The sequence below is a fragment of the Chrysemys picta genome, chromosome 2 (genome assembly GCF_011386835.1).
Source record: "Chrysemys picta bellii isolate R12L10 chromosome 2, ASM1138683v2, whole genome shotgun sequence".
In the NCBI taxonomy this organism is placed as follows: Eukaryota; Metazoa; Chordata; order Testudines; family Emydidae; genus Chrysemys; species Chrysemys picta.
Window position 1 is genome coordinate 187296650 of NC_088792.1, and position 23947 is coordinate 187320596.

The 23947-nt window shown below is 40.0% G+C and overlaps 1 protein-coding gene across 9 annotated transcripts in view; it reads left to right on the forward strand.

The window, feature by feature from the left end:
• CARMIL1 (capping protein regulator and myosin 1 linker 1) overlaps positions 1–23947 on the forward strand; it is a 360331-nt gene that overhangs the window by 257350 nt on the left and 79034 nt on the right. For all 9 annotated transcript variants that reach the window (XM_065581995.1, XM_024102104.3, XM_065581992.1 and 6 more), the window contains 6 exons: positions 742–811; positions 6869–6950; positions 7744–7843; positions 7933–7987; positions 19027–19199; positions 20396–20464. In XM_065581995.1, coding sequence (XP_065438067.1) covers positions 742–811; positions 6869–6950; positions 7744–7843; positions 7933–7987; positions 19027–19199; positions 20396–20464 — 549 coding nt within the window. The remainder of the gene's footprint in view (positions 1–741; positions 812–6868; positions 6951–7743; positions 7844–7932; positions 7988–19026; positions 19200–20395; positions 20465–23947) is intronic.

Below are 23947 nucleotides of genomic sequence, written 5' to 3' on the forward strand. Positions count from 1 at the left end.
TAGCAGTTGCTTGTTCAAACTGCGAAAAGGAGTTGCAGCATTAGTGGCATGTATGTGAGTAAGCTGAAGGTCATTTCATTCACCTGCCTTTAGGCTGTGACGTCACCTGGTCTGTGCCATGTTGTGAATTGACAATGGCATCATGCGCTACGGTGAGTGAGGACTCCCCAGGCAATGACTGGCATGCTGTGATGATGGCTATGTTTATGTGATGAAAGTAAGACTGTATAATGCAGTGTACCTTTGCCAAGTGAAAATGTAGATTTTCAAGTAATTGACATTTAACTTTAAAAACTAAATACTATGTTCAAAGGGAAAATACTGTTCGTCTGCTCTAAGGTTAATCGCAGCATGATTCCAGTGCACCATACACGTAAAAAAAACAAAACAAAAAAAAACCCAATATTTTTCCTGCAAGTTTTGGGGAAATAGTTTGCACTGTATGGCCCTGATAGCTCTCCCATGTTGTAATCATTAATGTTCTTCTAATGAAAAGGCAGGAAATTTGTCTGTGATGAACACGATCTGTTTTACTGTGTATTTATTTGCATTACATCCCTTCTGAATTCACTTCAGGGCTCTAATGGTAATGTAATGAGTTACACTGTCTTTGCCATTTAAGAGTAACATAATTGCTGTGTTTTGTTTTGATATGGCTCTTTGAATTATTGGAGCTGTTACTGCTTGGGTTTTGTTGTGAATTTTGGGTTTTATAATGCTTCTAATCTTGATCTTTTTCAGAGCACTCTTATTAGGCCTGGCTTGTAATCCGAACCTGAAAGAGGTGTCTTTAGATCTCAGTAGCTGTGAGGTAAGAATAATGTATCAGAACATGTTGGAAAGCGGCAATTACTTAGAATTACTCTTTTCCTCAGATAAATGGAACCATTTGCTCCTCTTTTGTAGTTAAAAGATATAGAAAGGATCCGTTCTTTTTAAAAAAATGAGCTGCTCTCTATATATTATGCCAACTAAATAGGAGTAAAACTATTAGTAGTAACCGATAGTGGGCTTGTCTGGTAATGCTCGTTGCAAAGATTTTTCTAGACGACGCAGAGCACTGCATTGTTAGAGGCATGGCAGCCTCTCTAAAATGGAGTTGTAATGTATTGTAATGTGAGGTGGGCTTTTCTAAACCACAGGCAGCCTGAGCTGAATGGGTGGGAGCAAGCTGCATATCTTGAAGCTCTTTCTACAGTCTGACTCTCTTCTTCCCAATTTCTCTTTGAGACTTGCGCCCCCTCCCAAATTCACTCTCAGAAAACTCTGGTTTTCTAGTCCCAATTGGAACCTCTGATAAGAGATTATTTAAACGTCTCTTTCACTTTAAGAGGCATGGTCCAAATGTTCTTTGAATTTTTCCACAATAAATAAATAAATAAAAAAGCACCCTTGTTTATAATAATCCATTGGAAGTTTGAAGCTAGAGTTTACTACTTTGCTTCAGTTCTCTGCCCTTTCCGCAGGCTGGAGCGTGCTGTGTGCTGAGCACTCTATCTCATAGAACTACTTCGCATGGCTCAGGATCAAGACCCAGTTGCATTCACTGAATGGTTCCCATGAGTGCTGCATAGGGTAAAAGATCACTGAAGAAGTTGGGGAAAGGAGGAGAGTCACTCACTCCCAACTGTGTGGGCTTTGCAAACAAATATGAGAACAAAAGAGTAGTTTGAACTTTGATCCTCCTAAGCTTAGCAGTGAAAACCCCAGAGGAAAGGACCCACAGTTTTTTGTAAAGGTGACTTGAATGTCCTAGCGGAGGGGCATCCATAGTGATACGTATGGAGTGCTGTTTGTGTCAATTTCAAACTAAGGTGTATATCTGCATCTCTGGACCAGATGCATAATGTCTTGGTAGCATGGGTGTAGTTTGGGAGAGGTACAGGGGACATTGCCTTCCCAAACTGCAAGCCTCGGGCAGGCGTGGAATTTGTCCCCCACCCCTCACCCCCGATATGTAGTCCTGTTGGGCTGACTGGAGCTGCCCCCCCAAGTATAGAAGTCAAACTATGCCTATGCTTGGCAGACAGTATGAAGAAAGGGAATTAATTCGTGGAGATTTGTTGAGAAAAGAGGATAGGAAAAGTTGAGGCTAGTTGACTTGAAAATGAGACCTCATGAGCTGTTTCGGTTTGTGTGTGTTTTCACATGACATGCCTATTCACGTTGCATCGTCCCCATCTGTCTGATTGATTTTTTGTGAGCAGTCAGAGCACTGAAATGAACAAAAACCCTGCTCTCTGAAGTGCTTCTCGAGAGTGAAGCACACTGACAGAGCAGAGGTTCAGCTCGCTAGCTGCACATCCAATAATCAGATAACCCAGAGTCTGGTTTTGGGGGGTCTCCTAAAAGAAAAGTTGGCAGCTCTCATTTGGTGAGAACTGGTGGATTTTTTTTTCAAGATTTAAATAAAAAAGTATTTTTGACAATGCTTAATTTCTGGGCCTGTCAAATCTGGCTCTTCCCCTCTACATAGGAGAGAGCTCAACTTGATGAACATAATTGAAGTGCAGAAATCCTTGTCTTATGTTGTTGTGTCCCCTTTGATCACACAGTAAAGAGTGGGAATAACATTAGGAGCTTTCCTGATGAGGGAAACTCAACCTATTTTTGAATGCATTTAGTACTTTGTTTCAATCTATTGTGTTCTTTTGAAACCATTTTCTTTTAAAGAGCAGTAGTGTGTAAATTGCAAATAAGATAGCTTTCAAGTCAGGAAGAGGGAGGGAGATGTAGTTTCTAAGTCCATTTTTTTAAAATATGGAGTCCTGGGGTGTGGTGGTTTTTTTTTTTTTTTTTTTGTTTTTTTTTTGGAAGAGCAGTTGACTTTTGTGATTGTAAATTACATACATAATTGCCTGGAGTTCACAGGAAGGAAGATTCAGACATGGCTTTAAGGACTGGCATTAATGGGGACAATTTATTGAATTAGGCAATTTCTGCAGTCAGTAGAGAAGAAAGCTCAACCACCAGGTCCTGGGGGTCGAGGGAAGCCCCTCAGTTGGGGGCCATGCTATGTTAGACACTGAGCCAAGTCTGATCATGGCATATACCTATCACCTTTTGAGCCCTCTTCCACATCTTGTGCAGAGAGGCCGGCCCCTTTCTCACCCATGTCTGTCTTAATTAAACTGCCCAAGCCTGTACTGGTGCTATGGTTCCTGCCACATTGGAGGAAGAATATACCAGGAGTAATGCCACAGTCAGGAGAAGATGTTCTCTTCTGCCTTTTGGTGACTTAAATAGGCTTCCTGCTTGGCTTAGTTGAAGGATTACCTCCCACAAGACAAACTGAACTTAAAACAGCTGTAAAAGAGAAAATTGAGCCAGTCCGTCAACTGACATTTCTCCATACTCCCTTGCCCTGGCTTGTCTCCCTATGACTAAACCTCATCCATCCTCTTGTGCTTTTAAAAAAAAAAAAAAAGTTATGCTTGCAACAATCTCATCCATAATGTAGGGTAGGAAGCACCATGACAGGAGCTGGGACTGGCTCACCCTGGCCTGGTTTAGACCACTGATTCGCTCTGGATGAAATCAGCGCAGCCTTTGCCCAGCAATAAAGCCTGTGAGCCAGTTTTCCTCCCCTCTCCCAACTCCCGTGAGGGTGTAGCAAGAAGAGGCAGGAAGCCCTGATGCTTCCACCTTTGTCCTTCCTTCTCCCTGCTCTTGCAAAGTTGTATCCAGGCTGCAGGGCCGGGGGCCTTAATTCTGCATGGAAAGATAAATTTCTCCTTTCCTCTTTTTTCTCTTTTTATTTGCCTGCACATCAAATTTCTGGTGTACTAACTCCAATCCAGAGCTTGATTGTTTTATATTGCTAATTTTATTATGAAAACTGCAGTTTTATTTTTACCTGCTCAGCACTGATATATTTCACTCTTTTCCCTTCTGCTTCCCTTAGCTTGGTCACTGTGTAAGTACCCTCCATGCCTTACCTTCAGCATATTAACCGTTGAATCAGTAAGCAGCTTTGTTTTCACTCCCCACATACTGGTACATTATAGCTTCTGCTGTGCTTTCTGCTTTTTATTGCTGAAGAGCTGGTTCTTAATATGTGATGTACTGGTATTTGTGATCTCAGAAGTATGGACACAGGATGTGGGTTTTTATATCCTGTCATGGGTCAAGTTTACATCGGACTGTAACCCTAATCTCTATTTTTGTACACCTGTCTTTTGTGGGAGCAAATAATATAATTTTGACTCTCTGTGACTTTTGGGATCAAATGTTTCTTTATACTTACATTAAGTAGACATCAATATTCTCATATTTGAGTCCCCTAAAGATTGCAAATACACCTCTACCCTAATATAACGCTGTCCTCGGGAGCCAGAAAATCTTATCCCGTTATAGGTGAAACCGCATTATATCGAACTTGCTTTGATCTGTTGGAGTGCGCAGCCCCGCCCCCCTGGAGTGCTGCTTTACCGTGTTATATCCGAATTCGTGTTATATTTGGTCACATTATATTGGGGTAGAGGTGTATAAAATTGTGGATGCAAACTTAAAAGCTGCCCTTGAAAAATTGTTCCTGTGTGTATTTAAAGCATGCACAGAATTAGCATTTAAGCCCTATTTTGGATGTAATTTTGGTGCAGAGAAATTGTACCATATTATTGATCGATACAGAATCTCTTTTGAGATTCTTATAAGGCTTTTCGAATCCAAAAAGGAATTCTATGAGTACAGACAGTCTGTTGAAATGTAGCTAATAAAAAGTGTTTGTTAAAGTATAACTTTAACAAACATTTCTTTATCTTTTTTATTTAACACGAGTTCAAGTCCGAGCAAAGCCAAATTTATAATATTGCCTCTAAAATGTCCATATTTTTAAAAAGACAAATTAAATAAAGGCTGAGTCAATATAATCTGTCAGTTCCACTGGCTTAACAATAATTAACGTGGCAGCTTGTGTAAAAGGGTTGTCTAGTAGTGTGTGAGTCACTGAGCAAATTCCAAAGTGAAGTGGAATGATTCTGGCACGCATACTGCAAGTGTTACAAATGCTATTAGTAAATTAGAGATGGAGTAAAGCTGCACAAATTTTGATCCAGATTTAGATTTTTAACTCTACCAGTTCCAAGAGGGTTTGGGTCCGGGGTTTTCTTTCAGTCCATTGAAAAAAGAGGGGCTGTGTACAAAATATCCTTCTTGGTTAGGAATATTTTATATTTAATATTTCAGCTTGGGCCAATCACTGTAATAAAAGTCCAAACTGGGGCACTAAGTTCTTTGTCCACCGACGAGAAGTCTACAACCTTTCTTAAAAATTGCTAGAACTGAAAAATATTGCTGCAAAATATTAGTGAATCTGGATTAGAGCTGGGTTAAAGGACCATTTTTGCTTAGAGAATATTCACAAAAATCTGCCGACTTGATTCAGGATATTTGGTCAAATCTACAAATGAGGTGAAATGTTGTCCCTTTTTTATGTATAGCAACATAACAGTGACACTGGTTTCTACTCCCCCCCCCGCCCCCCGATGGGTAAAATGGCAGCTTTGTGCTTATAAATCCTGTCTTTTGGTTTCATGAAAACCAGAAAATAGTTTGGAGTGGAAAATGTTTTGCAAATATAAAATGTATCATTGCTGTCCTTTTTTTTTTTTAGTGGTCCTACTCTGGGTGATGTTTATGTAGGGAAGATGTGATTGTGTTGCGTTAATAAGAAATATGAAAATGTTTTTCCTTCCCTGAAAACATTACTTTACTACTTGAGTATGCAATTCATAGAAATGGTCAAGAGTTAATAACCTTCTAAAGTCTGTGGTTTTAATAATTTGTATCCCTGATATTGTACTTCCCTTTGAAGCCTTTTCAGACATTTCACTGAATCTTGAAACTGTATTTTAATATGCTGCAATAATTCAGATTAATAATGCAGTACTCTAAACCACACAAGTAATCCTTTCTGTCTTAATGTTTTTCCTCATGCCCATTTTGAAATAAGGAAAAGCTCATCTTCTAATCCTAGCTGTTATGATTTTATTAACTATTATAACTGTTATAAAATTTTTTTTAAAAGTCATGATTGGTCAAAAAGACCCAACCCCCTGTTGATCCTTGACTTGTTGCTCCTTATCACCAACTCCCTTCTCTCTGCTGAACAGAGCACCTTGCTTTGGTGCTTAGAGGTAGCAGAAGGCTCTTACTGTAAGGGTATGTCTACACCCAGCCACTAATTCGGCGGCTGGCAATCGAAGTTCTGGGTTCGACTTATCGCGTCTTGTCTGGACGCGATAAGTTGAAAGAGGAAGTGCTCGCCATCGACTGCGGTACTCCAGCTAGACGAGAGGAGTACCGCGGAGTCGACGGGGGAGCCTGCCTTCCGCGTGTGGACCGAGGTAAGTTCGAACTAAGGTACTTCGAACTTCAGCTACGTTATTCACGTAGCTGAAGTTGCGTACCTTAGTTCGATTTGGGGGTTTAGTGTAGACCAAGCCTAAGACTGTCTCTGGAATTCAAGGATGGAAAGGAATGCATAATATCTTTGGCTTTGACGTTGATTGATATCCATTCTTCCCAATAGGAACTTAAAAGCACTCAAACATTTTTACAATAAGGCAAGGAGCAAAACCTCGAAGTTTCTGCCAGCTTGAAGGATGAAAGGGGGTTTGTCAATACCATTAAAACCCATCCCTGGTTAAACTTCTGTCCAATATTTTTACTCTTTTATTATATGCATATCATGAGAGATTAGTGTACAGATGATTTCTGTGTAGGCTGTAGCATTAATGTCAACAAGTTATAATGTTGCTGCTATTTTTGCTCTATGTGGTACCATTTATATTTACAAAGCTCCTGTTGCTATTTTCTGTGTTATCAAAATACCTTAATTAGTTGCAGATGTTTTGTCTGTCTCTAGTTGAGATCTGGAGGTGCACAAGTTCTGGAAGGGTGCATAGCAGAAATACACAATATCACCAGCCTAGACATTTCAGACAATGGTAAGTACATGTAAAGGGGGTGAAAGGTAATGCATTCCCTGAAGCTGATTAAGAAAGGTGATTTAAAACATTTTATCCCATGATGTAATAATGTTTATGTGCTGTAGGGCTTTGTGTGGTTTTTTTCAATATTGTAACAGATTTTATTAAGAATGGCATCAAGCAAAATGAGTCCTTGCTTTGTTTAAGCTTATGATAGCTGAATCCGAAAGTTATCCAGTGCCTAGTAAGTTTCATCAGCTGAACCATTACCTTTATCAATATGGTAGGCAGGCTGCAGCATATTCATTTTCTCACCCAAGAACAGAATGAAATGCAGCCTGTTTTAGCAGGTTGGTTTATTCACAAGCTTCTTACATTAGCCTCTTTGTGTCTGGAGGCTGCAAGAGCACATTGGTACATATAACTGTTGAGGCTAGCAAAGTAGCATGTTCCTCTAATTCTCAAAGCCAAAGAACAGAAAAGACCTCCATTGCTTAACAAAGAGAAGAATGTTTGTTCTTGTCTTCTCTGGTGGACTGAGGTTTAGGGATTAAATCCTCGTCCTCTCTTTCTGCTGTGTATGCAGTTGCTGATTAGCAGAGAGCTTTTCAATGGTTTGATCACAAACAATAGGGTTGCCTTGTGGAACAATGGAAAATGAAAGGAGACCAAAAGATTTAAAAATAAAAGAATTTAAAGTAAGTGTTCCAGAGTCATTTAAATTGGTGTGTTGGTGTAAAGTCACTCAGGTGAACCCCATCTAGCAAAAGGAGTGTGTTTTTAATTCTGCATTTAATCTGATTCCTCACAGGCCTAGAATCTGATCTCTCAACACTTGTAATCTGGCTTAGTAAAAATCGATCAATAAGACACTTGGCGTTGGGCAAAAATTTTAACAACATGAAATCCAAGTAAGATTTTTATTATTTTTTTAAATACTAGCAAAATTGATAGCAAAAAGCTGCTGATTTAATTGTCTCCATCACTTTTTGCCCTGCAGAAATCTTACTCCTGTACTGGATAATTTAGTACAGATGATTCAAGATGAGGATTCAGTGAGTACCCTTTACCTTACTGTAATGCATATTTATGTAGCACCATCCTTGCAGTTTACTCCTGGTTTACTACTGTGAATTTATTTGCTGCCTGTTATTTTGACATTATAAAAAAACATTTTGTTAGTTCTGATATTTGTTTTGTTAAATAAGAAATTAGCTTTAAATTGTAATTAGGATTACATATAACTAAAGGGGAATCTGTTTTTCACATAGTGCATGCTCAAAACTCTCTTTATACAGTAATAGGAAATGCACATTGGAAGAATAATTTATTCCAAAATGTTTGAAGTTCTTAACCTAGTTTTCTTTGTCACACAGTCCTATCGGCACAGTTTTTAGACATTTTCATTTCTCAATAGAAGATTGCAACCCTAGGTTTTTTGGGGGGTAGGGTGGGGAGGGGTAACACTTGCAGAATACAGAATGGGTATTTCCTCATACTGTTCTTGATGATGACATTTTTGCTCAATAGCGCACAGAATTGCTGCATCCGCCTACCAAAATCTTTCACCCAAGAGAAACTGAAGAAAACTAGAAGAAATTAAAGCAAGCTTTTCCTTTGTATTTTATTATTCTCCACATTCTTGGGAAACGCCATTCTCTCAGTACAGTACTTCAGTGGGTAATTTTAATGTGTCTTTGCATTGAATGCTCAGTTGGCATCCTGTCCTACAGTCTTCCTTTCCAACCCTTCCCCCAATTCCAAAGGAACCTTTGTTAACTGGACTTTGCCCCCCCGTTGCCATATGCAGGTGTACCTGGGTTGGCCAGAAGGGATTTCTTGGGGATGCTGACCTCTCTCTGCTCTGCTCTACATAGGTTTTTGTAGCATGTTTATCACCTTCAGTCCCTTCTCTTCTCTGTCTCCCTCAGATTACAAGTATGCTCTGCTTTTTCCATCCTCCAAAAATAACTGACTCTTGACTCCAGCTACTGGCCCACCTCCTTTATTCCCATTTCTATTTCCTCTCCTTCTGGGCTACTCCAATCTGGCATCTGTCTGCTCCACTCCACTGAAACTGCTTTTGCCAAGGTTTCTAATGACTGATTATTTCTCGGCCAGATCTTCGGACCCTCTACTCCATCCTCATCCTTCTTGACCTCTCAGCTGCTCCTCCCACTCCCTCTATTCATATGGGTAACACGAGGTTCTGTCCTAGCCCCCGCCTCCTCTCCCTTACTGTGGGTAATTTAATCACTTCACGCTGCTTCCACTGCCCATTTCTGTACAAATTTACTTTTCCATTCCCACCCCGCCTCCCTCCCTCTAACCCTGTGCCTCATCCTCTATCTCTAATATCTCTTCCCAGGTATTTGCCATCAACTCACACTTAACATGGCCAAAAATAAACTCATGATCTTTCCTCTGAAACCATATCCACTCCCCCATACTCTGTTGCAGGTGAGCATAACACCATCTTCCCTGTCACTGGGGCCCATAACCTGGGGTTCATCTTCAACTCTTTTTTTTCTCCCTCACTCTGCACATCTACATGATGTCCAAATCTTGCCATTTGTTCCTTCTAAGGTCTTTGTTATGTCCATCTGGTCTAATTATATGGCTCTTCTGGCCATATCTGTTCACACAACTGAAACTCTCATTCCGGCCCTCACTATCTCCTGCCTTGATTGTTGTTATAGCCTTCTCCTCTTTGCCTACCCTGGCTCCTTTACTGTACTCTCCATTTCAAACATAATGCAGAGACTAAGGGTATGTCTACACTACCGCCGGATTGGCAAGCAGCGATCGATCCAGTGGGGGTCGATTTATCGCATGTAGTCTACATGTATTCACATAGCTGAAGTTGTGTAACTTAATCGATTCCCCCCCCCCCCCCAGTGTAGACCAGGCATAACACTCCTTGAATCCCTGTGCTGACTCACTCTCCTCATCAGCATCACTCCAAGATCCGTGTCTTCATTTTAAGGCCCTGTATAACTGCTCCTCCCCTTCCTACTTATCTGACTTCATCTGACAGCCATCTTCAGGCTTTCTTCCATGTCCCTCCTGAACTGATACACAACATGCCCTCACCCTCTCTTAAGTCCAGAGCAGTCCTAGGAGGATGCAGAGCCTGGGACAAATCAGGCCCCACCATAGGTGTGGGAACTACGGGTGCAGGGGGTGCTGCAGCATCCTTAGGCTCCCAGCCCCGCGCACCCGGGGTCTCAGCTGCCAGCCAATCACACTGGCCCGGGGGTGAGGCCCCAAAGCCCGGGGGGGCCCAGAGCAGTCGCCACGATTCGCCGTACCCAAGGGACGGCTCTGCTTAAGTCACTTCCTGCCTTCAAACACTCTTTTCCAGTGACAAAGGAAGTGAGCCAATGAAGTCATTCATTTAGACATTTGAAAAAATGCCACCTCTTCTTTGTGCTGTGAACTAATCTTCACTGCAGAACCATATGGTCTTATTTCTGTAATCCTGTGTCTACTCCCCCCCAATCCCGCCCTACTGTTTTATTATCTCTCTCTTTGCATCATGTTTGTAAATTTCTCAGGGCAGGGATCTTTTTATTAATCTGCATTCTGAGGTGCCTGGTATATTCATGGGTGCCGAAAACAATGATAAAAGTGTCTTCTAGCATCAGAAGGATCTAGCTCATAAGCCCAAACTCTGTTGTCCTGTGTGTGAACGTATTGTTTCAGATCGACTCTAAGAATGACTCTCCGTCCATGCTGAGGTACTTCTGAAATGGAGGCATCTTCACTTTCACACGCTTACCAATATTGTAAAATGATCGTCTCATTTTCAGCTCTTTCGTTTTTCTTAATCATAACTGTTAATCTTTTTCAACCATTAGTTAAGTATCCGCTGTTTTGTAGTTCCTGGTGTTAAGAACACTGAGAGGAGAGTTTATAATCTGAAAGAACCCCCTGCAAAATAATTCTTCAGATATTTATACTACTTTAAAACAGAGGTATTGCTGTGTTGAAATATAGAGAGCATGTCACTTAGTTGTGTAGTGTTTTAAAGGCTCAGTTGTTTTCATACCATTGATAGAGAAGCAGGAGATGAATTGTTGTTTTTTTCTCCCCTGCTGAATGAATAATGAATGAAATACTTTAAATGATTAGTAGTTTGGTATAATGACTGTAGAAATGCAACCAGCCACTAACATTTTTCTATACCATTTTTAAAAAAAACAAAAAAAGGCCAGGTGTTAAAGATGCATGAGAATACAATACATGAATTGTACATTTTTTAAAATCTATAAATAGATGTTGTACTGCGCAGCCCATAAAAACTTTTATTTCCTAGCAGTATGGTTTCAGAGGCTGTATAATTATCATACTTTATTTTTTTCCCGCTGCAGAAAAATGGATGCTGCACTGCTGGCTAAACATTACTCAAACTGATGATTGAACCTCCTATGAGGGGCTGAATGCCCTCAGTTCTGGTGTCAGTGGCAGAGAAGGGTGCTCAGCACTTCATAGGAGACTCTCGGCACCTTGCAGGATTGGGTCCTTTGTGTTTTTTAAAGCATTTGTATTCTTAGATTAAATAAATTGAATTCGATAATAACCTTCCGAGTGTATCTAGCAAGTGTGTGGCAGTACCAAATGTAATATGGTCTCTAATTGCATTCTTTACTATAAGAAATGTTTTTCTCCCTATTCCCTCCCTGAATAAGATCAATTTAAAAGATGTTTAATGTAGCAGTTCAGCATCCATTTTCTGCAGCAGGAAAGAAGAAAGTGTATGTTTGATATCAAGCTCCCAATATGCATCTGAAATCATAGGATGCTGCTGGGGAATAAAAGTTTTTATGGTCTGTGCAGAATCACATCTATTTATATAGGATTTTTTTTTAAAGAAATATTCAATTCAGATATTGCATTCTCATGCATATTTAACACCTGATCTCTTCTTTTTGATTGTGTAGAATAATGTTTACTCCTGGTTGAATTTCTGCACTCATGATATCAAATCACTTTAAAACTCATTACTCATTCAGTAGTGGTGGGGAGAGAGACAAGAAAGCCAATTAGTAATTCACCTACTTCTCTATCAATAGTGTGAAAACGAAAGAGTTTAAATGCATCACACGCTGTAAATAACATGCTGTCTATATTTGTAACATGGCAATACCATATGTATAAATAGCTGAAGAATTATGTTGCAAGGGATTGTTTCAGACTATTAAACTCTCCCTTCAGTGTTTAAATAGAGGTAGGCAGGAAACAGTTCTCCCATCCTGTGAGGATTTGGAAAAAATTTCCAATTGCAAATTATGGCAAAAATGTTGAAAATTTTCATGAGGCAAAAATCTCCAGCCCCCCCCACCTCCAAATCAGATTGGGTCAATTGTTTTGATTCTTGACCTTTTTAAAAGCTATAAATAAACTTAAATTTCTAAACAAATAGTTGTTTCTACCTGAAAACCAGAAATTTTTCATTTCAGAAATGTCAAAATGGCTTTTTTTTTTTTTCAAAAAAATGTCGAAACAGGAAATTTGTCAAAGCCGACCCTTTCCAGTGAACAGTTTTGTTCAGTGAATTGGCATTTTCCAATGTGAGACGTTTTGTAAAAATAATTCCCAACATGCTCTAGTTCTGACTGCATAGCCTAAGGCTCTTCAAAGCAACTGGTGAGCTCCCTAACTTAATGCTGAAAATTTTGAATACATTGATAATTGTTTAAGAAAATAAACAAAAATACCAGAAAGCATAACTGCCCTCTCAGCTTGTGAAAGTGAAGCAGCCTCAGCTTCAGAGGTGGGCCATTATGAATGGGTTTGTTCCTGCAAGCCTTGATGAAATCACTCATTCCCACACAGGGCATCAGTTTGGGTTATGAGCTTCATTCCTCAGCCAGCGGGAGACACAAGTATTATTATTATTAATTACTTTATGGCACTCGAGTATATCAGATTGTTCATAATGCAGATAAAAGACAAGAACTCCATCATGAGGAGCTAGCTGGCAAACTAATCAACTTCAGACATCAAGCAACGTGGGGCTAGCATGACAGTCGAGAGTAGCTATAGGTGGAGAGACAGGGTAACAGAAATAAGGTCACACAGCTACTCACTCAAGGCTATTGGCTAGCATGAAGAAATAAAGGCATTTTTATACTCTATGTTTATATGTCCTGGTTGGCTCATTTCTTGTCACTATCTCAGGGGAAGGGATTCAAATGAGAAAGTGATGTTCGAGTGTATCAGCGCAGGGCAGGCGTTCTATGCATTGAGAGTTTGGCAAGGAAGAAAGCATAGAAACAGTTATAGTAAAATTAGAGAAGTGGATTATCTGTGTTGGCATCATTGAGGTGGAAGGAGGGCAGTGCCATTCAAAAAAGGTTGGAGTTTTGTAGGACTTTGAAAGTAAGGACAAGAAGCTTGAAGTTGATGCCGTGGAGAAGGGGAACTAGGGGAACATCCGAAGAAGGATGACGATCTGACCAGTTGGAGTTGAGAGTGCTCATTACTAGGGCCCTACCAAATTCATAGCCATGAAAAACATGTCACAGACCATGAAATCTGATCTCTTGTGTGCTTTTACCCTATACTATACAGATTTCACAGGGGAGAACAGCGTTTCTCAAATTGGAGTTCTTGGCCCAAAAGGGAGTTGCAGGGGGGGTCACAAGGTTATTTTAGGGGGGTTGCAGTATTGCCACCCTCACTTCTGCGCTGACTTCAGAGCAGAGTGGCCTGGAGAGTGGCAGCTGTTGGCCGGGCATCCAGCTCTGAAGGCAGCACCCACCAGTGGCAGCACAGAAGTAAGGGTGGCAATACCATACCATGCCATCTTACATCCGCACTGCTGCTGGCAGTGGCTCTGCCTTCAGAGCTGGATTCCCGGCCAGCAGCCGCTGCTTTCCAGCTGCCCAGCTCTGAAGGCAGCGCCGGGATCAGCAGCAGAAGTAAGGGTAGCAGTACCACACCTCCCTCCCCCTACAATAACCTTGTGATCCTCACCCCCCAACTCCTTTTTGGGTCAGAACCCCTATAATTACAACAACATGAAATTTCAGATTTAAATAGCTGAAATCGTGACATTTAAGATTTTAAAAAATCCTATGACCATGAAATTCACCAAAATGGACCGTGAAGTTGGTAGGGCCCTACTCATTACCTTCCAGGAGACCTTCAGCATTGTGCAGGGTCAGGCTCCAAAATGGTTGTAATGTATAATAATTTTTCCCCTATTCTGAAAAATGTATAATTCAAGCACTAACAAGTCTAATTTATATGTTAAATCACTAGAGTTACGACCACTCTAGCCAGATTAGCAATTCTTTAGTAATCCAAGGATGCTGTGATGGTATTAATTTCATTTAATAGGAGGTAAATGTCTCCAGGCTTATACTGTGAAAAGTTCAAGTGTGCATTTTTATGTTCACAAAGGTTATTTTTCTAATTATAAAACTAAACAAATGTAGCTTACAAGTCCTAAGCAAAGTTTAAAAGGAAAATAACTTTTCAAGACAAGAAAACTGCTGGGCTAATCAATCACTGTTCAGAAATGGTCCATTTACTATACATGAAGCTCCACAACAATTGAATTTTCTCCTTTTAAAAATAATTAAAGTTGTATGTAGTGATGATCCCCTGCATTTTACGTTTCTGTTTTACTTGGTGTCAGTGGGGTAGCTTAAGCAAGTACTGCTAGAATGATTAGTGTGTTCATGTGTCCTTTTTTTTTCTGCTGTGACTCTGTCACAGAAGCACTTAGTACCTCAATTAAACGTGTGCATCCAGTCCCAATACCATTCCAATGTGAAGTTAATATTTTTCTGACTGCATAAGGGAATAGAACAGGAAAGCACTAAGAGAATTAACAGTTATTTGATAGCTGTCATTTAAAATAATCAGTGCATTGCCATGTCAGTGTTAGTCTCTTTAACTATAAACTCCCTATGCCTCCAAATCTTTATACATTCTCTCTTTGTAAAGATACATCAAAATGCAACATGCTTTTTGGTTATAATTTGTTGTTACTTGTCATACAGTAGTGACAAAGGGCCTGGGACACGTAGTGATAGGTACTGTACAAGCATTTTGGTCTCTAAAAGGGGTATTCATTTTTTGAAGGGTTATAAACTTGGTGACTGTTGAATAAAGGGAAATACAGTAACTCCTTGCTTAATGTTGTAGTTATGTTCCTGAAAAATGCTACTTTAAGTGAAACGATGTTAAGTGAATCAAATTTCCCCAAAAGAATAGGTTCTGGGGAAATTTTTTTTTACCAGACAAAAGATTATATTTTTATATATATATTGTGACAAAGTTCTGTCCTTGACTCCATGGGTCCTGTGTTTCCTGACGAATTTTGCTAGCCTCAGAGGCTCACTGTGACCCTCCACATAGTCCTTCTCTCTCTAGAGGCAAGGGTCACAATCTACTGAGCTATTTTCATCATAAGCCAGCAAGGGAGGTGAGGAGAAGCAACCCTCCCTTGCACAGTTTCTGTTGTATCAGTGATTAATCAGGGAGGGGAGGGGGGAGCCTGGGCCCGCCCTCTACTCCGGGCTCCAGCTCAGGGATCCTAAAATTAGCAGCTATGGAAGCTGACTTTTTGGAAATAGGACATGTACAATTCCCTGGGCCACTTCCCCGCAGCAGCTCCCACTCACTATTTTCTTCACAATTACCTCAGGGCCTCCTTCCTTGCACCTGATATAGATTTGTGCTGCTTTGTTCCTCCAACAGCGCGGCTCCCTCCTATAGCTCCTGACACACGCACCTCACTGACTAACTGGGAGGCTTTTAACTAGTTCCAGTCAGTCCTTGATTGGCTTCAGGTGTCAGATGAGGTACAGGAGCGGAAGAAGGGGGACACCCTGACATTAGCACCCCTCTTCCCCCCCCCCCTTGCACCGCAAGCAGGAGGCTCCCGGGAGCAGCTCCAAGGCAGAGGGCAGGCGCAGAACAGGGAAGTGGGGGGAGGGACACCTGAACGGGCCAGCAATTGATAGTCTACTGGGTGGCTGCCGCACAGGGAGTTTAGGGGAGCTGATGGGGGGCTTCCGGTCCACCCTGGTTCCAAGCCCCCACCAGCTAGCTGCAATGGGCTGCTCTTCCTGCAAGCAGTGGACAAAGCAGGCGGCTGCAAAATAATGTTATAAGGGAGCATTGCGCAACTTTAAACAAGCATGTTCTCTAATTGATCAGCAACGAAACAAAGTTAACCAGGACGACTTTAAGTGAGGAGTTACTGTATTTTAAGTTATCACACATCATCAACTTTGTATTATAGTTCTTGGATGTCTTTAGTAGTTGTGATGCCTCAGCAAGGTTAAGGTGATGGAAAGACTTGTGTTATAATTCATAAACTACTTCCTTTGGCTATTTGGGGCCATGGGGAGAAGACAAAAATGAATCTGTGTTTTGGATGTATGTTTTTAAAAAGACATTTTTAGTATATGGCTTTAGAGTAAATATACAGGATCCACAGTATACCTGTGCTTCATCGTGGCCCACAAGAAGCAGTTGCAGTAGTATGTGTCATTTTTTTAAAAGTATCTAAATGGAGCATAATCATGCAATGTACAATAATCACAGTGATCTTTCTAGTCATCTTATGCGTGTCTACAAGAGAAATCTCTTAATTTCAGACTTGTCACCCACACAGTCTTTTTTAAAGGAATAGATGTACACCCCCAAGCTCTTAATGCTGAGGCTGCCGTAGTAAAACAATATCCAGTACAGACCCATTTACACGCAAATCCGCTTAAAGCGCAGTAGTGCCATGTCTCCCAGTGCTACCTATTTAACACGTGAGACTCATTAACATGCGGTACAGGAACTTGCTATGTAGCGCTACAGATTTGCTCACTGACATAGAAATCGACAGGAAGTGCGGAGCAGAAATGTGTTGTACGTCTTTACCGATATTGGTAAAGACATATGACGCACACTTAGTCATTGTCACGCTAGAGAGAGATATAATATATACAGTAGTACTGTAGTTATATAGTAATACAGTATATATACTACGTTAGAAAATTTTAACCGTAGGCCTAATATAGTGGCAGAGGGCAAGCATCAGCATTCCTACACTGTAGAAGAAAAGCTAGCTGCAATAGATCGAGTAAATAGCAGAGAAACCCAGGCCAAAGTTTCAAAAGATATTGGGATTGCCAAATCTACTTTGAGGATGGCTAAAAAACTAATCTAAACTGAATGGCTTTGTACAAAATATCGATTTTGCTGTGGGGCTTAAGCAAAAACGTGTGCGCTATTCAGCAAAACCCACAATAGACAAAGCCATGCGCACGTGGTTTGCTCAGGAAAGGCTGAAAGGAATGCCACTAAGTGGGCTAATTCTTCAAGCCCAAGCAGCAAAATTGGGAAATTTAATAGGGGGATGAATCATTCCAAGCCAGGAAGGGGTTTATAAGTCGTTTTAAAAAGCGTCATGGCATAGCTCAGGTATCGATTTCTGGAGAAAGCCAATCAGCCGATGAATTGGCCGTGAACGCGTTTCCCACCAAGTTAAAATCTATTTTACAAAATGAAGACTACCACGAAGAACAACTTTATAATTGTGATGAAACAGCTTGATTTGCAAAACCGCTACCTGATAAGATGTTAGCCTTTAATTACGAGACACAGAAAACAGCTGGATTTAAAAAGATAAAAGATCGTGTGACTCTTCTTTTTTGTAGTAATAAGACGGGCAGTCATAAGCTTACCCTTCTTCTCATTGGCCACTTTCATAACCCTCATTGCTTTAATCACCTCAGTAGAGCCAAACTGCCAGTAATGTACGCTAACAGCAAAAATGCTTGGATGACGAGACACATTTTCGATGACTGGTTCCACAACAGCTTTGTTCCAGCTGTTCGTAAGCATTTGTTGTCAAAGAAACTCAAAGCCAAAGCACGTTTGCTACTTGACAATTGTCCAGCCCATCCTCCAGCTGAATCACTGGTATTGAGAGATGGAAAAATTCGAGTGCTATACCTACCATTCAACCACAACATCAAAAATTCAACCTTTAGACCAGGGCATTATTCAGAATTTTAAAAACAATTATCAATGGGAGCTGATTTCGGCGATCGTGTCATGCACGTCTGTAAAAAAAAAAAAAAAAAAAAAAAAAAAAACTTGGGACAGAGTAAAACAAAAGTCCATTGAAAACTGCTGGATGAAGGTTCTCGATGTTGCCTTTTCTGTCAAAGACGGCTCAGACTCGGAAAACTGCAGCAGTGGCACTGATTCAGAGCCAGACTTTGAAGGATTTTTGGAAGAAGACATCATACAAACACGCACGCAGACAAAAGAGGATAAAGGTAAACTTCTCTTTCAAATGATAAAAGATTTTAGTTTGGATACGTCACCGGAAATCATTACCGAGTGGCTGGAGATGGATGAAGATTGCCCGACTTCAGAATTTCTGTCCGAGGAAGAAATTTTAACAGGCTGCGAGGCTACGTTGGAACGCAAAAGTAATGGCAAGAATTCTAATAAAGCAGGCCTAAATGACAATGACGACGAGGAGGAGGATGTTGTTGAAAAGATCAAAATTTTGTCCACAGAAGCCCTTAGTGCTATAGAACTGTTGTAAGACCTATGGAGAAGCAAAATGTGGAAAATATCGAAATCTTTCATCTGCGGCAAATGACGGACTTCAAAAAAAGAAAAAAAATGTGAGCATGAAAGAGCAGAAAATAGCAGCAGTTTTTTTCTAAATGAATCATAGACACTTTTTCAGCATTACCCTCTTATCCCGCGGTCCGTTAACACACAGTCGTGACGGCTTGACTTCTGACATCCGCGCGTAAACAGGTCTGTACTATAAGCAATAAAGCAATAAACTTCAGGAATAAAGTTGTCAGATTGTTTGACTAGTTCTAATTGTATTTCAAGGATCTCAAATCATTGTTTGTTCACCATGTCGTGTTACAATAGCTACAGTAAACACAGAGATGAATCTGATACATAGTGTCCCCCCTGCCCTCCACCTCACCCCTTTGAGAGGTTCACTAATTTGTAAGGGAGCCCTAAGAACCGTCTTTTAGTTGATGTATACTAGAATGCATTCTCAGCTCTTGTTTGTTGTTTACATTGTTTATATACTCCACAGCCTTTGCAGTCACTATCCCTGGCAGATTCCAAGCTGAAGACTGAGCTTACCATAATTATCAATGCATTGGGCAGCAATACTTCTCTTACAAAAGTGGATATTAGTGGAAATGGAATGGGAGACATGGGGGCAAAGATGCTAGCAAAAGCCCTACAGATAAACACCAAGCTCAGGTATGAAAACCTTATTTGTATTAGAAAGATCGTATGTTGAATAATGTTGTAATGCCTGTTTCCAGCACTCCCTTTCTCCTGTTTTCTCTTATGCAACTGACAGGGAAGTCACTTTGCAGGGTTATCAGTTTCCCAATCACCATCCTTTTTATTTAAAATAAAAATAAAGTAATTTCTCCCTGCAAAAATCTCTACAAATAAATACATTTATTTATGAGAATTTTAAACCACAAAAGTCTGGAAATTCTCCTTTAAGGTGGCTATCTTAAGTTTAATGTAAATCATTTGACCACACCCATCACAGTTGGGGGTGGAGGAACCAGTTTAGACAGAATAAGAATTGATACAATCCTTTCGTGATCCCTCAAGCAAAAGCTAAATCCTTTTAATTAAAGTTCGGAACTAGCAGGATTTCAGAACTGCATCTTCTGTGGCTCCTCTTGGTTTTCCCTGTCGGGGCTATGAGCAGGTTTCAGGGGGTCCGCTAAGCAGGACGAGTGTTAGACTTGCTGGAGACCGGGGCAGAAAGTCTAAGCCCTGCCACCCGGGGCTGAAGCAGAAGCCTGAGCAACTCCGCTTCAGGGGGTGCCCTGAGCCGTGGGGCCCCAGGCAACTTCCCTGCTTGCTTCCCCTTAACGCTGGCCCTGGCTTTTATATGCAGAAAACCAGTTATTGTAGTGCAGGTGGGCCGTGGAGTTTTTATAGCATGTTGTGGGGGGGTCTCAAAAAGAAAAAGGTTGAGAACCCCTGCTGTAATGAAAGGCTACTGCAGTGCATGTCTGCAAAGAGGAAAGTTTAAATATGGTGGGGGTACTGTAACTGAGAAATCTCTTGACTGTGTAGGTTTAAATTAATAGCGATCAATGTGTGTTGTCATTTTTAGTGAGGTTGCTGCTTTTGATTTATTACAAATAGAAAATATAATGCAGGGATCAATTCTACATTGGAAGCAAGGTAGACAGAATAGCCTAGTAACTCTGTCCTTTATTTCTATTATTCTAAGGTTTTAATGAATAGCTAAATTTATGTTTCTAAATGGTTTTGCCCTTTACTGTGTATTTTTGGACACACACAACTGTGTAACCTTACAATACAAAACTGCATTATAGATTACTACTCTGTTCAGTTTGTTTAAAAAGGAAAGCTGCTTTTATTAATTCAGTCTCTGAGCTTTGTATAATTTTGTTTCCCAACAGAACCGTAATATGCGATAAGAATAATATCACCGCACAGGGCTTCCAGGACATAGCAGTGGCATTGGAAAAGTAAGTTTAAAGGAAGATAACTGATGCGAGAGGAAATCAAGAAATATCTCCTAACAGTCCTGGGCAGCTGCAATTCACCTGGGAGACAATGGGATTTAAGGATGCTCAGCACCTCTCATTTTTGGGCCTGTTGGGACTAAATCTAAAGTAAAGCTTGTGAATTCACACTGAGCTCAAAAGGGAGAGAAATGGCTCTTTCATTCCTTCTTCCATGCTCCAGTGGTAGGCACCATGTAATAATGTTAAAAATATGGAGGGGGTTGTATAAACTCTTTTCTCGCCATTGTTCTGTGTTCTTAGCAGTCATAACTTGTGCTTTAAAAGCAATTAGTTGTCTGAATGAAACTCTGTGTCCAGTAGTCATCACCATAAAATCAGCATTTTGGTCTGTGTAGTCATCAAGTAAAAGCTAATAATGAGGGTCTCGGGAACTGCAGTTGTTCATTATAATCCCTATGAAGGTGTGTAATTTTGGGATCATTGAGATCACTGATGCAGTGGCATCTGTTAGCAATGACAGGCTGAATCACTTTGATCTATATCCATCTCTGTCACTTTTCTGTATGTGATTATTATGTTTTTCAGAGAAAAATGCAGATTTTAAATTAAGCAGTGTTTGGAGTTGTTTTCATATAGACAGGGGAACAAAGAGTTTCTTTTGAAGGTGAAGATAATAGACAATTACTAGTCTCCAGACAGGATGTCTGGCAAAAATGTACAGCTATTTGAGGTAGTATCTTAATCCTCTGTAGAATCATAACTCTTGCAGTTCATCAACCAGATTGCTGTTATTGGTATAGGATGCATTCATTTCCCTCAGTTGTTTCAGTTTGTGCTCCATTTCAAAATGGAATCAGTTGTACTGATGGAGGAAATTCATATTAGTGGTCTATAATTAAGAAAGTAATTTTGGAGTGATTCCAGCGATATTAGTGAATAATTAACAGAACTTGGAAAGGCCATTTATCAGCTTGCCAGACCTTTCTTCTTTATAGAGCAGCAACATGCATTTACAGGAGAAGTCTGATAGGAAAAATATGTAATATTTTCTGGTTAACATCAGGTGCTTTTTCCCTTCAGATATGCTCAAGTAAATAAACAGAAGCGGGATCTTAAAGCAAGAGGAAATGAACTAGACAGGAAAAATAAACAGGGCAGATAGCGTACCCTTGCTTTTTATAGAGGTTACATCTCATTTACTTAGCGTGGAAGCTTAGGTCATCGTCTGTCATCTCTAATGTTTTAATACCACAGACAGTATCACAACCCAACTCATGAACAGTGAAGCTTGAAACTCTGAAGACTGGGATTTCTGTCAATGTTTGCTGAAAACAATTAGCCTTTAAACAAATCCATCTCAAAGACATATTGGGAACATCTTACTCCATATGTTTCACAGAAATACAAGAGACATTGCTAGTTTTCTCAGAGAAGATAAATGCCACCCTTAACAGAATGTACTGTAAAAATATTAGATATTTTTAAAAACGTTGTTGAGACTATATTTTTGTATCCCTACACTGGCAAAGTCATGCTTCTGTAGTACCATGCGTCTGCACGAGATATGGAGGGAAAGCAACATATAACACATGCATTTTTAAAACATCAAAATTACATATATTTCCCCCTTTTATGTGAAGGTCCTGTGAAAATTATATTTCTGCTATGCAATTCTATAGGCTCAATCAAAAGAAATTCAGAAAGGATACCATTGTCTGTTAAGTTTTATATAAAATGTTGAGTAATTTCTATAGAATTCGATTAAGGCCCTGGTTCAATAAAGCACTTAAGAATGTAGTTGTTTATCCCCATTCAACAAGGCCCATACTTGCATTCCATTGGCTTTAATGGAACTTAAGCATTGGCTTGTGTGCTTTGCTGAATCGGAGCCTAAATTTCTGTAGAACTCTATGGTACTCAGTTTTATAGGACTTTCCATAAGAACTTATAATAGAAATATCTCAACTTCCAAGCCTAATATTGCAGGATGAGAAGCAAGTGCTGTGCGTACCCTGGGGAGCTGGAACTCTTCCCTTGCCTGTGGTATCAAGTTCAGATCACAAGACTGGAAGTGTAAACTAACCATAAACCTATTCCTGTTAGAGCAGAATAAACAGTGAAGATGTTAAACTGTTACTGCAGTATTGCAGTATGGGGCAGGAGTCCTGGAGAAAACATAGCATATGACGATATCATGTAAGATTATTGTAATGTGTGATACAAAGGGGCAGAGATAAGGTTCTATGGGCATCCTTCACTTCAGCATTTCCTGGCCTTTGAGTGCTTCTCTTTAAACCTATATTAAAAGAATTGTTTACGTTTTGTTGGTAGGGCGCGTAATAATACACTGGATAAGCAAAGCAACACACGTTTTAAACCTGGAACTGGACTTTATTGGATTAATGAGTTATTATGGAAATCTGTTCTTGTTATTAGAGAAAAATGGAGCTTTAAGAAGGAAAATAAGCATGAAGCGATGTTTGAGACTTCAAAGGAAGCCAAGAAAAGAAAAGTAGAGTGTGAGGATAAATATTGGTTGGTCTGATGATCAAAGTTTCATGCAGGCTTTAAATTCTTTTTTCCCCCTAGAGATTAATTCAGAGATGAAAATAAATTAACATTCCAGAACAATTTTGTGTGTCGGGAAATAAATGGATTATAGAATTTTTCATAGGATGCTGTTCATCTAAAGTTTTAGCTTCATGATTATGCCCATGGAGTCTCCTTGTGCTTCATATCTTTTTTCTAGTCCAGGTGGCTCAAGCCTTTGCTTATTGATTGTAGCATATGAGCTAGTAATTCTAGACTGCACTGAACATGCTATATTAAAGGACAAACAGCTGCTCGAAATCCACATGGTTTTTAAAAAAAGACAGTTTTTTCCCCTGCCAGGTACTTTCACCTGTCAGGCAATCGAGAGCTTCCATAGCAACTATCCATCTTGAGCTCTGTTATCTCTGACATTTAAAAATAGTTCATCCTGATGGAGGGCCAGTTATTGACTATTCTATAGCACATGGAGACACACAAGCTTTTGTGGTATGGACAATTCTTTTGAAAGATAAGACAATAAAATGTAGGAAATAAATTATATAAAATACTACTGAGTTGTGGTTGATGCTGGATACATTTTGGCAATTGCTATTAAAGAAAAATGCAGCAATTTAGTTGTAGCTCAAGTAGCTACATATATAGTAATCGTGAATTTCAAAGCTGTTTGTAGAATTCTCTCTTTCTTTCTGATTATCTCCAGTCAATGGGAGCTGATAATTCCTGATTTTTCTTGTAAGTAGAAAAAAGGTAACCTAACCCCTGTAGGGAAAGTTTTTTCAAAAACATAAATGGCAGCGTAGTCATCCAACTCCCATTGAAAGTCCATATCTTTCCCTAGTGTATAAATATCTTTATACCTCTAATTAGATATAGGAGGAAAATTTTCAAAGGCATAAAAGGAAGTTAAGTGCCCAGCTCCCATTGACTTTC